The sequence below is a fragment of the Centroberyx gerrardi genome, chromosome 24, assembly GCF_048128805.1.
Source record: "Centroberyx gerrardi isolate f3 chromosome 24, fCenGer3.hap1.cur.20231027, whole genome shotgun sequence".
NCBI lineage: Eukaryota > Metazoa > Chordata > Actinopteri > Beryciformes > Berycidae > Centroberyx > Centroberyx gerrardi.
The window spans coordinates 18,949,637-18,965,149 of NC_136020.1; the positions used below are offsets into that span (position 1 = coordinate 18,949,637).

At 43.5% G+C, this 15,513-nt stretch overlaps 2 protein-coding genes across 2 annotated transcripts in view; one reads left to right on the forward strand and one right to left on the reverse strand.

Annotated features, from left to right (window-relative positions):
- Positions 1-1,774, forward strand: part of efcab6 (EF-hand calcium binding domain 6) — a 36,009-nt gene extending 34,235 nt beyond the window's left edge. The window contains exon 29 of the mRNA XM_078282257.1: positions 1,505-1,774. Within this exon, the coding sequence (XP_078138383.1) occupies positions 1,505-1,627 (123 nt within the window). The 3' untranslated portion in view covers positions 1,628-1,774. The remainder of the gene's footprint in view (positions 1-1,504) is intronic.
- Positions 1,775-6,138: 4,364 nt separating this feature from the next.
- The window catches only part of mpped1 (metallophosphoesterase domain containing 1), a 54,097-nt gene continuing 44,722 nt past the window's right edge, over positions 6,139-15,513 (reverse strand). Inside the window, exons 4-6 of the mRNA XM_071910111.2 lie at positions 11,751-11,866; positions 7,978-8,091; positions 6,139-6,257 (exon numbers count right to left, since the gene is read on the reverse strand). Coding sequence (XP_071766212.1) covers positions 6,139-6,257; positions 7,978-8,091; positions 11,751-11,866 — 349 coding nt within the window. The remainder of the gene's footprint in view (positions 6,258-7,977; positions 8,092-11,750; positions 11,867-15,513) is intronic.

Sequence of the window (15,513 nt, forward strand, 5' to 3'; positions counted from 1 at the left end):
GGAAGTCGATACAGGCATTCTTGCTATATACTAATTTCCCACAGATGATGACAGCAGGCCCTACTACACACAAAACCAAGATCGCCATTAAACTGGACAGTTTTCCTTGTTTATGTGACATGGAAATGTTAACGCACGTCAGGGACTGTACAGTTGTCGAGGCGCACAGAGCAAATGGGCAAATGCACTTGGAATAAGTCCTGGGACAACTGTGTGATGTCCAAACAATTTGTGTGTAGTACCTGCTCACACAAAGCACCGAAGCTGTGCGCTGACTGCGGGGCTGAACGGTAAGAGAAAAAGGGCAACCTGTGCGTAAAAGTAACAAAAACATTTAAAAAAAACGTGGAAAAGCACATTGTCCATAGTTGGCGGGGCAGAATGGGGAACACTGAACACGAGAGATGTTTTTAGCTTTGAATCAGTTCATTTGTGCAATTTCACCTTTTTTTTTTGCAAAGACACTGCGTGCGTAAAAGCACATTGGAAACATTTGGAGCGGGGAGCACTGACCACATTTGTTTGTATTATTCATCTTAGATGTCGTTCGTGTGAGTGAACATGGTATGTACTTACCACGAGCGCCACAACTCACGTCTGAGTCGCCCTCACACGCTGGCAAAATGCCAGATATGAGGGTTTCTCCAGCAACTGCAGCAACTCTTTCTTCAAATGGCGTCAGCTCCGGCTTTCCTGCGCCTCCACCAGCGGCACTGACACTCTGCCGGTGCACAGCGACTCGTCTTTTCACATCCACTTTAATGTCAGACCATTTTTTTTTTTATTTCAGCCATTGTACGGGTCTCTGAGCCGGCTGCTTTGACTGCCATCAATTTGCGTCTGTTACTGACCCTGGAGGACAACCCACCAAATAAAACATTTTTTCTGGCCTCCATCTCACTGACCAGCACCTCGATTTCACAATTTTCGTTTGTTTTGCAGCAGGATTCGCCATTATTTTTTGGAAAGAAAGTGACAAGAGGGGCGTATTTATAGTCATTTGCATAGTTAATTCTGGGAGGAGACAAGGTGGGGTGAGAGGCTCGTGTATGTGTGCTCAATTTCACGTTGATTGGGATGTATAAAGGAAAGGTGCACAGGACCTGGCGTACTTTTAAAGTTTTGTGAGTACGCCATCTTTCAGTATGAAATCTATGCAGTCTTTTATACATGAGGCCCCTGTTCCCTTGCAAGTCAATCAGCAATGTTAATTGTTCAATTAAGCTGAAGGTTGAAACAAGACCAAGCTGACATTTTGGCCCAGGAGAACAGCAGCTGACGTTCCTGTTTTACTGTCGCTGCCATTTACCGTTGTACAATTCACTGAAGACAGCGTTCCCTGAACTGATCGATAGAAACAATTAGCAATCTGGTTAGCCGTGACAGCCCTAAAAACCCCCATCTACGAACACACTGGCACACACACACACACACACACACACAGACATTCTGAAACGTACACACACGCATGCTGTAGCCAATCCTTGTTATTTTTGCCCTGCAGGTGCTGCGCCATTTCAGCGTGAGTCTGTCGGAGGAGGAGTTCTTCCACCTCAGCTCTTATTTTGACGCCAGCGCCGCAGGGAAGATCTCCTACAACGACTTCCTCAGGGCTTTCCTGCGCTGACCTCCGTTCACTCACACTTTATCATTTCAAATTTGATCTATGAATCATATGACGTATAGATCAATCAAGGGAATCAAATTGAAAAACATGCAAAAAAAAGATTGAGGAGAGATTGATATATGATTTTGGGAGTTTGCATTATTTTTTTTTCACCCTCTGCTATCTGGCTGTTTGACACTGATTTGTGTTCCAAAGCCAATCAAATAAAGTGCCTTTTTAATGATGCAGACGACTAGAAGCAGTGGGCGCATCTTTTGTTCAGATGGGGAGTGTGAAGTGAGATGGATGACAAGGAGATAGAGGAGACGTCTGTCATTCATTCAAAGGAGACGCTATCACAGCAAGATATACAGCAGCACTGAAAGAGAGAGAGTGAGGGAGAGAGAGAGAGAGGGGAGAGAAACGGAGAGGTAGAGAGCCGCGAATCATTATCTGAGGAATCTAAAAGAATGACGAAGAGATGGAAATGGGAAAGGGACGATCAGAATTGAGAGAAAAAGAGCGCAGCACTGGGGAAGTATTATGGTGGGAGAGAGAGAGCGAGAATAGGAGACAGAGAGAGAGTGCTGGAAAAAGACAAGAGTATATGAAAGCTAGTTGTATTAATGGCAAAGTAAAAAGCCGTCCGCGAATAAATTACCCGGTCTCCCCCGGGATTACTAATGTAATTATTTGAACGAGGGTTCTCATTAGAATGTGCAGAGGTGTGGAAGACCTGCGGAACAAAACGAGAGAGAGAAAGAGCAGCGAGGGTTTAGCTACTGGAAATTAACTCTCTGCTCTGGGCTCTATAATTGATACGAGACACAGATACCTTTGATTGGAACAAAAGAGAGGAACCAGGAGGGAAAAGTTTCCTCACCACCTCCCTCCTCCCCCCCCCTTTTTCTTTTTCCTTTTCCCCTAACGTAGAACAAGAAATAAAGGAGAAGACAGACAAAAGGAAGAGCGTGGAAGGGAAATAAGGAAACATGATCCACCGGTCACAGATAAGGTTTTATTCAATTGGTGAATAATCTCTTAAGAGAACCATCAGAATTCTTAGGTTTTAAGAAAGAAAGGTACTTTTTACATTTTACAGAGTTGTCTCCAGGAGCAACACAGTAAAGTTTTCCAGCTGTTGGGTCTTCATTTTCTTGTTTTACAGTTTAAAAAAATGGAAAAGTCCCCAACAACAATGGCAAAATACAATACCATGTGAAGACTTTCATTCCAAAATGCGAAATATCCGTTTAGGAAAAAAAATATTACCTGAAGTTCATCATTCAATATCTTTAAAATACAGAGGAACCAGCCAGTAAAAATGTGACCATTTTCTCAACCAAGGACGCAAGTTACCCACAATCCTTTAAAAAAAGTACCACAATTTACTGTCAGTCATTTGGGAGGAGTAGGTGTCCCTTTTTTTTTTTGTTCAAACGGTGGATATTTCATTTTGGAACGAAACTCTTCATATGCAGATTGTCTGAGTAGCAGAAGTGGTTAACTTCTTTAAGCATGCCTCAAGAAATAAATCAAGAAATAGTACAGCACATTTTTTTTAAAAACAGGAAACACATAGCACAGCTACTGAGGCAGAAGAGCATCAAAGTGAGAGACGTCCAAATGAGGGCTGAAACGGGAGAGTCAGACCAAACAGACAGCTTTTCATGAAACTTAGAGATGAAAGCTTGTAAAAGTTCTTTCCATCTTTGTTTTAAACAGTAAATAGTTCCCTTTATTCTATTCTCGGAACCCTCTTTCCCCCCATAGACACTTTACTTTGTGTTTTAAATGATGAAACTAAGCATTTTCAAACACGGTCTCAAACACACACGCACACACACACACACACATATTATATTACTATACTTGTGAGGACCTTCTGTTGACGACATTCAAACCGTCACCCCTCACCCTGACCTAAACCCTTTCCACTACATGTCTAACCTTAATTCTTACAGAGAAAAATTCTGGTTCTTCAGTGGTTCTTTTAAGTGTATAATGCCGCTATATAGTTCCACCATTATACAAGGAACCATTAATGTCCCCACATGGTTCTTTGGAGGTTCCTCACAGGTTCTTTCCACAAAAACAGTTGGTGAGGTGGAAAAGCAAATTACGTACCCATTAAAATAAATTTATGTTAATGTTGTAGCTATATAACTTAGTTGCAAATTTAGGGCCATGTTTTCTACCTATAAGGAAAGTTAGGTTAGCAGACAAACTTCCCGCACATTATCAAGCTAATGCTAGTGTTAACTTTAGCTTGATTTGTCAGAGAAGGTGGCCGTTAGCTGGGGAATTTGCTAAAAAGTGCATAGCCTGACCTAAACATAATCTTATTTTTATTCTTATCCCTAAGGCTAAATCGTAATCCTAAACTAACCTTAATCCTTATTGTAATCTTAACCCGAAAACCCTAAAGTCCTAACTCTAAACTCAGATCAGCCAAAATGTCCTCACTTTGCAAAAATGTCCTCACTCTGAAGGTCTAAAACTTAAACTGGTTCTCACAAGGATAGCAAAACAAGTACACACACACACACACACACACACACACATATACACACGCAAACGCATGCCTCCCACCATTATTCACAGACACGGGTTTCTTTGTTAGGAATTCTGCTGTTCTTTCCTCTTTTCCCATTTGGAAACATTAAGACATCAGCCAGCACAATGAATGCTGATGTGCAGAAGAAGCGAGAGTGAAGCGGGGAGTAAACCGCAGCCCCGGGGAACGTTCATACATAATGTCGGAGAGCAGGGAGATCAAAGTGTGACGTGGTCTTGTTATGCTAAGCACATTCGGAGCTAACCAAAGACTCTTACTGAGAACGCCCGTATTCAGAAGGGCTCGAAAATAGAGAGAAGAAAAAAAAGAAAAGCATTTTTTTTTTTTTTTTTTAAACACAGACAATTGCTTAGGGACATGAAGGAGTTAATAATCACTACATGGGGCTGAGCAGCTTCACAGAGAGGAGATACCATAATAAGCATTTACATTACTGAGAAATAGACCAAAGGAAATCTAACAACCACAAATTTCTGGACACAAATATTTAACAACTTTTTTTTTCTTTTTTTTTCGAAAAGCATAGCAACACCTTGAAAATCTTTGAGAAAAAACTTCAAGTTTTTTTTTCTTTACATTGACAGAGACCATTTACATAGACCGGTTACAGTACATTTAGTTACAGCTTTTCTCCATCTGCAAAAGGGTAAAAAGTTCTTTCCCATAATGCATCTCTCCCAGGCATACTAAGAAACAACCACCACTGTTCATTAGTAGTGTTAGCATGTAGCACCTTTACATCGTAATTTCATCGCCTGCCGTCCTTTGAGGATCATTTCTCACGTTCCTTCGCCGAAGAGGCCGACCGCCCAGTCCACCATCTTGGAGTAAACTTATCTGCATCGTTGGAACGTCAGCCGTAGCTAAAGAGCTGAGCTAGTAATTCACAGCGTGAAGGATGGAGAGGGAGGGAAAAACTAACGAAAGAACGAAAGGAGGAGAAAAGGAGAGAGGGGCCGCTACATGAGAGGGCGGGTGGTGGGAGAGGAGGGCAGAGGAAGAGCAGGGAGGGCGAAGCGGAGAAGTGCTGTGTGTGGTTTCCTCTCCGTCCTCCGTCCTCCTCGGCTGGTTAAGAGGCTTACTGAGGGCCGTAATGAGGCCCATGGGAGCGGTGTCAACATGTTTGACACTCCGGCTCGCGCACAGCCTGTGGCAGAGACCTCTTGCTGCCCTCGCACACTGGCTTTGATCTCTCACACACACACACACCCACACACACACACACGGGCAAAAACACACTCCACCATGCCCCGGGAGATAAGGGGAGTGGTAGAGGAGAGGGGGGAAAAAAAAGGGGGTAAAATGAGGAGAGAGATGAGAAATGAATGTTTAAAAATGGTAAGAGAGAAAAGTTCTCTGAAAATCCCACCGGCAAATGTTCCATTGCCGCGGCTGTGCCGTTGCTCAGTGGGTTTTTATGGGTAGACCAGCACAGAGCCGTAAGGCGTCGGGTCAACATTGTTTTACTGCTGAAGAGTCCAAAGTTCCTGCGTAATGAGGTGAGAAAGGCCAACGGGGACGTCGGGGTCCCGCATGTCTCTTTTGTCTCTCTGAGAGCCACATCAGATTGTCAGTGCAATAGGACACAGAGAAATGATTCATGTTTGTCCATGTGGAAAAGCGTCACTCCACTCGTCCGTCTGTCCCGCCTCTAGACTCGGTGTCAGCGTTGAGATAAAGGAACGACGGCACATAAAATAACATCAACAGAGATGCTAGGGAAGAGTTGGCAGCAGCGTCCATCCCTCGGTAAAATACGGTCCACACACAGGCTCGGGCGTGTACCGCGTGTGTCGTGTTGAACACACACATGCACACGCGCACACACAGACGGACCGCGTCTAAGCCCGGAATATTTACAGAAATCGGTCACTTCCGCGCGCCCGCCTCACCTACCTCTCCTCCCGCCTTTCTCCTGATTGGTGGAAGGGGTCTGGGGGCGGGCCTCCTCTAGTCATGTGGTCCGGGGATTGGGCAGGTCGAAGACGATGGGCGCGTTCATCGGCTGGAAGTTGACGGTGCAGGCGGAGGCGTTGACGAACGTCGTGGTGCCGTCAGTCATCATGCCGTAACCTAGGAGATGGTCAAGATGTGGCAGTCAGGAGGGAGAAACTTCATTTGTAATGCGTTTTTACTGAGGTAAATATTTCTGAACAAAACTTTTCATGAAGTTGTATCTGGTCATAGATATTATAAGCTCATTTTTGTTCTTACTTGATTCACTTTTATTTTGATAATTAACATCCCTTTCAATGTTGAGGGAATTTGACAAGTTCTATTCCAAAAGGCAATGGTCTGATTTGCTACTCTCTATTGCCGACTGATAAAACACAAGAAATGATGAAATGAAAGCTTCAACATTTGCTGTTCTAAACACCCGGTGTCTGGTAGGTTTTCTGGGAAAAATCCCAGGAAAGGCTGAACAGACAAAGGAAAGAGCGGCACCTACAGAAACTCAAACTGCATCGACAGAAAATCCAAGCTCCGCCCACACTGTTTGATTGACAGGTGATCTCTGCAGAAACACCACAGTGATGAGCGCTTAGAGCCAAAGATGTCACCAAAATACATTTTAAAATGAGGATCTCGCAGATTATCACTTCAAGTTCATAATTTATTTCTAAAACAGAGAGAATCCCAGTCTGAGGTCCTGTGTAGCTCCATGAGGAAAGTGTGACACTAACATTGCTAAAACTCTATGCACTGAGGGCACTTTGGATAGAAGTGTCTGCCAAATTTCATATGTAAACGCATTATCATTTTGTCAAGCATAAGTTAACTACTATCCCTTGAAAAGTACTGTAATTTAATTTTGCACTATCAATCATTTTGTAAGAGTAGGTGTCTCTTTCACTATCTGGAACAAAACTGTGTGTCGGTCCTTTCAGATTTGGAATACATTAATACGAAATACAGTGAGGATAATTTCAGAGTCTCTCCCTGTTTTCGTTCTGAATCTCTTTCCAAGTCCTCACATTGATGAAGAGGGCTGGTTTCAGCCTATTTCTCCCTGTATGAATCTGATCTAGTTACTAATCTGGTTCTCTCTGATGGGGGACCGGTGCTCCAGGGGCTCGGCGCTGACCTGATAACCCCAAAAAAAGCAGCCCTCAGTCCAGGGAGAGGGGCCTCTCTGCCCCCGCTGGCCTGGATGAAACTTTGATAAGGATGCAGCAGCTCAGCTCATCTCTAAAATACAGTCAAATCATCTCCTTAAAGTTAAATATTGTATCGCAGTCTTCTCTCCGCAGTTATATGATGGGATTTGAATTTTCCCTGCAAATTTAATTAACTTTATCTTAGTGAGAAAATGACCCAGACGGCTATAGTCTATGTATGCTTCATCTTATGTGAGCAGTTATATAGAGTTAGGCATTATAGAGTAAGGTGAGATCTTGGGTGTGAATATGTGTGAGACAAAGATAGAAACAGTGATGCAGTGGTAAATAGAAATGTGGGTAAACTATGAACTCGTGTTGATAATCAACCACAAATATAAATAAAAATCAATTATAATTTAAGAAAAGCATTAATGTATGTGTTCTTTTCCTTAAAAGACCCTATCCTTGTATAATTTATATCACTTTGATATTTTTTACTATGATGCACACCATGAATTTACCTCATGGGGTTTTTTGTCAGCCTAAATAAGTGGGTTAACTATTCTGCAAATAAAAAGAGGAGCAAAATGAGTGTAGGTGGGCTTCAACTACATCCCTGGCAAGAAAGACACAATGCAATGAGTGTGTGTGTGTGTGTGTGTTTGCGTGCACATTAAAGCACATGCCAGTACCTTCATGAATGTGTCCGAACACATGCAGTTTGGGCTGGACTCTCCTCTGCACCGTGTTGAGCAGCTCCATACAGCCGACACGCTGCATCTTCTTAGGGACCCAGTCCAGGAAACCTGCAGGTAACAAGACACACACACACGTCACACATCCACCACACTGCACGCCACACACTGCATCTCACACAGTTACGTGCCAAAATGAGACATCGACCGTTTGGAATAAAGTGATTGATGGCACAAAACTAAAATATTTTTTGGAACGCTCTATTAATTCGAAAGCAGGAATTCTCTTCTCAGCAGAGGAGGATACTTGGCGTCAGGAGGGGTTTGAATGACTCCTTTCTCATAATGCCACCCTACTGCCCAAGATTATGGTGCTATTGAAAAGATAGAAGGTAACTTAGAGGAAAAATCCAACCTTTGATATTCTTACACTAGTTATATATCATCAATTTGTGATGTTCAATGAATTCCAGTAATTATTTTGTGTTGCGATTTACTTTTTTGGCGTACCCACTTTCCCTCAACCTGCCTCGCCTACTTCTACTTCAGTTAGCGATTTCCTACATTTCCCAGAATGCCTTTTGACAACCCCCAGAGAATGAGCCTGAACTTGTTCCATTCAGCTGTGGATTATACGTGTAGGTAGAGAGAGCGATAGCGATAGTGACAGCAATAGTAAGAGCAAGAAAGAGGGAGAGTTTTTCCAGTTGAGAAAAAGCGAGAGTCGCCCCCTTACTCAAAACACAACCTGTCTTGTGGCTGCATTGCATTCTGGTCTATTTTCTGCTCCTGTCAGTGGAGAAATTGGTCTCTCTCCTCTTCTACGATGGATTTCTCCCTGTATGATTGTTGAACGTCTCTTGGTGCAAAATGGCGGCTCTAGAAAGAAGCCCTCGCTCTTTGGTTCTGAGGGACTGACACCAAAACCTGACGTTTACCGCTGATGTTTTAGATCGCTGAAACATTTTCTGCTATTAAACTCCATTGAAGCTGCTGGAAATATCTGGACATGGTGTTTCATCATCTACGTTTGGCCAGTTATTGACTATAAAAATAAAAATAAACCACCACATTATCAAAACGGGTCCAGAATCGCCAATAGCTGAGCGTTAAAGTGTTTTAGGGTGGATTTTTCCTTGGAGTCTTTGGGTGACCAAGTGACAACACTTTTCCCTAGTGGACCCTCTATATTCTAGAAATCTTGAATGATGAACTTCAGGTAATGAATTTCCCCCCCCCCCTTCAAAAATTGATACATCACATTTTGGAATAAAACTCCATTTTATGCTCCTTGTCTAATGGCGAACTGCACATCGCAGCACAAAAAAAAAAAAGACACGCTCTCCACAAAACAGCTATAGAGAATAAAGATCAATCACAGTCTCTCACACACACACACACACGCAGACTTCACAGTGTGTGTGACAAGGATGAAGGAGGGAGTGTGTATGATTTAGTGTCTGCTCCACTAGGAGGGATGCTGCTGATGCTGAGTCAATAAAAGCATCAAGTCGCAGGAATAAAATGACGGAGGAGCTCGTCCCTCCATCTTTCCCCCCGCCTTCTGTCGCTCTCCCGACGCCCCGAACACGAGGACGAAAAGAGCGAAGAAGAAAAGTAAACACAAACGAAAGAGGAAAGAGAGAGCGAAACAAACAAAAGAGCGAACGATCGGACAAAAAAAGAGGGAAAAAAAGAACAAAGGAGAGAGAGAAAGATAGAAAGCTCTCTGGGGACTGTCGTAGGATTTTGTGGACTGCGTGTTTTATTAGTTTTTATTTTTTATTACCAGGCAGAGCGGTAAAAAAAAAATCACACTGAAAGGCACGAGTTTATGTTCCTTCCTCATACTCAACACAGGCATAAAAAATATGTTTCCGTGTTAAAAAATGGCGGTAAGTGATACAGTGTGACTTCTTTGTCCTCTAAATGTTTATTAAAAAAAAACACTTTTAGTATCGGTGTGACTGAAACGCCTTAAAATTGTTAGTGTTCGCTTTACAAGCCTTGGGAGACGGGGAAGGGAATAGAGAAGTTACGAGGTGTTTTTTTTTTTTTTTTTTCTTTTTGTATCTCGGGGTATTTCGCTCTAATGTGCCGCTTGTTTCAAAGCAGCTGCTGCTTTGGGCACCGAGCCTGTCTTCCCTCTTTCTGTCGCACTCTCTCTCTTTCTCTCTCTTCCTCTCCCTCCCTCCCTCCCTCTCTCCTGTTAACTTCTTCCTCGCGGCCAGATAAAGAGGCCATATTTTTCCTCTTCTTCTTCTTCTCCTCCTTCTTTCCGTCTCCGATCCGCCGCTTTATCGCGCCCCATAAAAGACGGCCGCTTTTTGCCGCAGTGCGAACGGCGTCTCGCTCGCACTCCGTTCCTTCGCCGTCTCTTCTTCTTCTTCTTCTTCTTCAATTCTCCCTCTTATTTTTTAATAAAGCATCATTTCGCAACCGGACATCTCTTCTTGCTTTCTGGCACGAATCACCTTTACCCTCCATGTGTGCACCTTTGCCTTCTTCCTCTCTCCTTCCTTTCCCTTTCCCGTCCCATTCCCTCCAGCCTTGCTCTGAGTGTGTGTGTGTGTGTGTGTGTGTGTGTGTGTGTGTGTGTGTGTGTGTCTCATGCATTAGTAGCCTGCTGTAGCTGGTCCATATGCCGGTGGCTTACGAGCAGATAGCTGGAGACACTTGGCTAAGCTGAATGGAAAATAACTGCCCATGTTCGCAGCCGAGACGTAGACACAGAAATCAATCACACACACTCGTCTGAACACCACAGCTGCAGCGGGAGATGAGCTGTGAAAGTGTGTGTGTGTGTGAGGTGTGTGTGTGTGTGTGTGAGAGTCTCTCTGCCTGCTTGTGTGTGAATGAGACAGAGACAGAGAGAGGGAGAGATGTGTGTGTAAGTAAGTCTGCTTGTGTGTGTGCGTTTACTCAAACTCTTGCGGTGCCAATGTGTGACAAGGGTGTGTGTGTGTGTGTGTGTATGTGTGCGAGCGCGGAACTGAATGTGTGTGTGAGTAGAAAGGTAATAACTAAGACGGGTAATGATCTCTTCAGAAGGTAGAGTGTGTTTTCAGTCGGTGCAGGATGAGCCGACCGGACCGGTGTGAGTCATCGCTTTGATTACCTTCAACCTTTATTCATCCACTGATTCATCAGCGCCGCTTTCCCTGATCTCCTTCATTTAGGAAGAAATGAAGGTTTAAGAGAGAGTGTGTTTGCTCTGGAGTGTTTCATTTTTATGTGTGTGTGTGTGTGTGTGTGTGTGTGTCAACAGTGTTGATAGCGCCTTAAGCCTCAGGAGAAATAGCAGCAATAAATGCAGGGTGGAGCCTATTACCAATGGCTACCTATTAAGACAAATGTGTGTGTAAATAAGCATGAATATTAAGAGTGTGTGTGTGTGTGTGTGTGTGTGTGTGCTTGCATATCTGTGTGTCTGCATGTATCTATGTTTGGGTATATATGTCCTCCACGCGCGCATGTTTGTCTGTGTTTGTGTGTGTGCATGTTTGTGTGTGTGTGTGTGTGTGAGTGTGCATGTTTGTGTGTCCCTTGCATTCCTGTTTATGGTGTGTGTGTGTATGTGTGTGTGTGTGTGTGGGGGTTCAGTATATATGTGCACACATTGTGTCTGTATACATGTGTGTTTGTGTGTGCATACATTTGCGTATGTGTGTGTATAGTGTATGCACAATTCTGTTTGTGTGTGCACATGCATATGTACGTGTGTGTGTGTGTGTGTGTGTGTGTGTGTGTGTGTGTAATGTGCGTCTCACCCAGCGGGGGGCAGTGTGTGACCAGGATGTCTGTGGAGTCGGGGATCTGGTTCCACTTGTCCAGCAAAGCCTGACCTCGAGGCAGGTTGAAGCCCCAACCGTAGTACCAGGGCTGCCTGCTCCGAGAGAGAGAGGGAGGGAGAGAGAGAGAGAGAGAGAGAGGGAGAGAGAGAGAGAGAGAGAGAGGGAGAGAGAGAGAGAGAGAGAGAGAGAGAGAGAGAGAGAGAGAGAGAGAGAGAGGTTAACACTCACTGCTAACAGCACTGAGCACTGTGTGTATGTGTGGGATGTTAAGGGTCTTAAATTCGTCTCACAACACCGGTCACACGTCGTACATCTCTCTTTCTCTCCTGTCTCTGTTACAACAACAATACTGCTGCTGCTACTAATAATAAACTTTATTTCTGTCACACTTTTTAAGACACAGCTCACAGATTACAGTACTTAACAATCAGACAAAATGAAACAGCATTACCATTAAATAAAAGAAGTCAAAACAAGGCACCGCAACATAAAAGGTAAGAACACAGAGTAAGACAATATGAGAGTAATAAGAATAGTCGGGTGAAGGCGTCATATGAAGGCAAGTCTATAAAGTAGGTTTTAAGATTTGATTTAAAGATGACATGAAAGATTAAATCTTCCGCAATTTGACAAATCTCCGGTCACTTTCAAAGTTGTGAAGTTGCAAGCTTTGTATGATTTTAAGGTGGTGAAGATGCGGGTTTTATCTGACTTTAAAGATGCAAAGTTTCAGGTTTTATCCGACTTTAAAGTTGTGAATTTGCAGGTTTTATCTGATTTTAAAGACGTGAATTTGCAGGTTTTATCTGATTTTAAAGACGTGAAGTCGCAGGTTTTCTATAATTTTAAAATTGTGACACTGCAGGTTTTATATGATTACGTACACCTGGAGTGCAATACAGCAGCAGCAGCTAAAAATATGTCTTTTTCCCCAAACGAAAAGTAATGGGGTTTGATATCAAATGGGGTTTGACATAAATACGAGGAAAAAACATTTTTGTACATTTTTTGGTTTAAATAGATGAGCGTTGGGACATGGAAAAGAGCAGACGGTGAGTCGTCGACAGTCACCTTACGCTAAACCACGATGAAGAGCTAATATACAGCGTGACCTCTCACTCCTCTTGTGCTACCCCGCTCCAAACAACTGTCAACTTCCTTCCTTTTAGTGTCTAAATATGTGGTTTGACCTTTCAGATGAGAAGCTTCCCTACCCAGGAGGCTTATGAAGAGCAGTCATCTACTGGAGGACGACGGTATAAATCAAAGAGAGCCGTCTGCACGCAGGGGAATAAGGTGGTGGGGGTGGGAGGGGGGGGGGGTAGAAAGCGACATTAAACATCTCCTTGATCACACAGCCGAAGGGAGACGAGTCAAGGAACAGGGAGAAATGAGAAGAGAAGAGAGGGAGAGGAAGGAGAGGAGAGCCTTGACGGCTGGGGTGTGTGTCCCTTTACTTTGATAGCGGACGCCTCCGCCGTGAGTGACGGAGAAGAAATTAACATGTCACTTACAATCTGTACTCCGATCCATCTTCCTCCGCGCCGCGCCGCTCGCCACGCGCGGGCGTGCGTAACCGCGGCGACGCCGTCCGCCGCCGCGCCACCGTTCTTTTTTTTTAATTTGCCGGGTGCAGTCACTCGAAACGCCAACTTTATCGCCGTGGCCGCTGCCCGACGCGTCTGTGCTCAGTCGAACGTCAGATGAGGATCTTTTAGAATAATTTCCTGCATGTCGGGGTGTGTGTGTGTATGTGTGTGTGTGTGTGTGTGTGTGTGTGTGTGTGTGTGTGGCTGTCATGCTTGGGGACTTCAGAGACAGATGGGGAGACAGAAAGACAGGCATGGAGATAGCAGGAGATACCTGTCATGCACACACACACTCTCCAATTTAAAGAAGCTAAAAATGAGTGTTTGGTCACAACCCGAGGTCACTGGGGGGAAGGAGGGGGGTCAAGCACACGTGGCGGTGCATCATGGGAAATGGTGTCCTATTTCAGCCGGAGCGCGCATTCGATTAAAATTCCATCACTCCCCGAACATCAGAGCCTAAACACTTCTGACGAAAGATCTGATGTTACCCATGAACACAATTTCAATAATTTACACCGCAAATATTAAAACATTTAGATTGGCCTTAGCATATTAATAGGGCCTGTGAAATATTCATGTCCATCTTAACATGGATGTCTCAATTAAATTGAAATGAGCTCCGCGGCTCGATTGATGCTCTCCATTCTCTCTGTGTGAACGGAGGGATGAAGAGCGAGGAGGAGAGAGGTAGAGAGAGAGAGAGAGCGCTTCTCTCCCCGGTAATGACTATTGGACGGTAATTTCCCCCTAACGGAGCATTAGATAAGCAGAAAGAGAGAGAGAGAGAGAGAGAGATTCATGAGGATGGAGAGAGAGAGTGATGGATGGACAGATGGATGGATGGAGCGGCTCTGCAAACTTAATGGACATTCAAGCAATTTCTGAGTCATCGCTCTCGCCTTTGATTTCCTGTCAAAAAGTTCTGGAAACACACTTTCTTGCTGGGCTGGGCAATATGGGAAAAAATAAATATCATGATAACCAGAAGAACTTCTTTTCTGATATCAATATATATCACGATATCTGAAAAATCACATGTTAAATTGTGTAGTTGGTGTTCTCCACACTGGACTGCATGGTGAGGGGAAGTCAGACTGTCATTTTCATCTGGCGCTCACAAACCATTCTGGCAGAAATCTGCCTTAGCAAAGCTTTGTATTGTTTATTTAGACAGCAGAAGTGTGAATCACGCTTCACGAGATTAAGAAAATCCCATCATGTGATTACAACGATAGATGATAAACGATTAATATCGATGTATTGCCCAGCTCTACTTTCTTCAATTAAAGAGTTAATTTAAAAAACATTATGTATCCAATTTGGGGGGAAAAAAACAACATTACCCCTAAAACACTGATGATCCAGTCGATCATTTTGTCAACCAAGGATTTAAGTCTCTTTTATAAACTACCTTTGATTGTTTTAATTTTGCGCTATCAATCATTTTGTAAGAGACTCACAGCAAAAAACGTCCATCTTAACAAGTCGTTTAGTCTCATATTCAGCCTTAAAATCTTATTTTCTTTTAAACCAAGAGAACAATTCTGCCAGTGAGGAGAGATAACTTCTAACTTCTAACTTCTAATGCAGTTTCACTTGTTTTTGTAATTTTTTAGAAATGAGTGTATGTTGAAGCAAGTCAGAATAAAGCAGATCACTGCATTGCTATCAAGAAAATGACACTTGATTCTACAAAATTCGCGAAACAAATTGATTTGCATTGGAAACAAGTGACATTATCAAACGCCACTGGCAGATTTTTTCACTTATTTTAAGAAAATTCAGATTTTAGGACTCAACAATAGACTGAATGACTTGTTAAGATGGAGATTTTTTTTGCAGTGCGGTGTCGCTCTCTTTCAGACGGTGGATATCTCACTCTTCCACAGTGAAACCTGTGGGCGCGGCTGCAGGCGTGCGCTCCTCGCACGTCTCCATCACAGTTACTAAAAAAGAGATAATCTCTCGCCAAGGAATTGACCGGAGCTGCGTTTCCAGGAGAGAGACGCTCCTCTGTTTGCTGAGCAAACCCGAGACTAACTGAATGTAATTCCGAGGATAATATCCCCCGCTCCGGAAATGTGATGTTTTTTTATCAGGTAGGGGATTACAATGGTACAAGTGATTTGTGTTAACTTAGGGGAGGA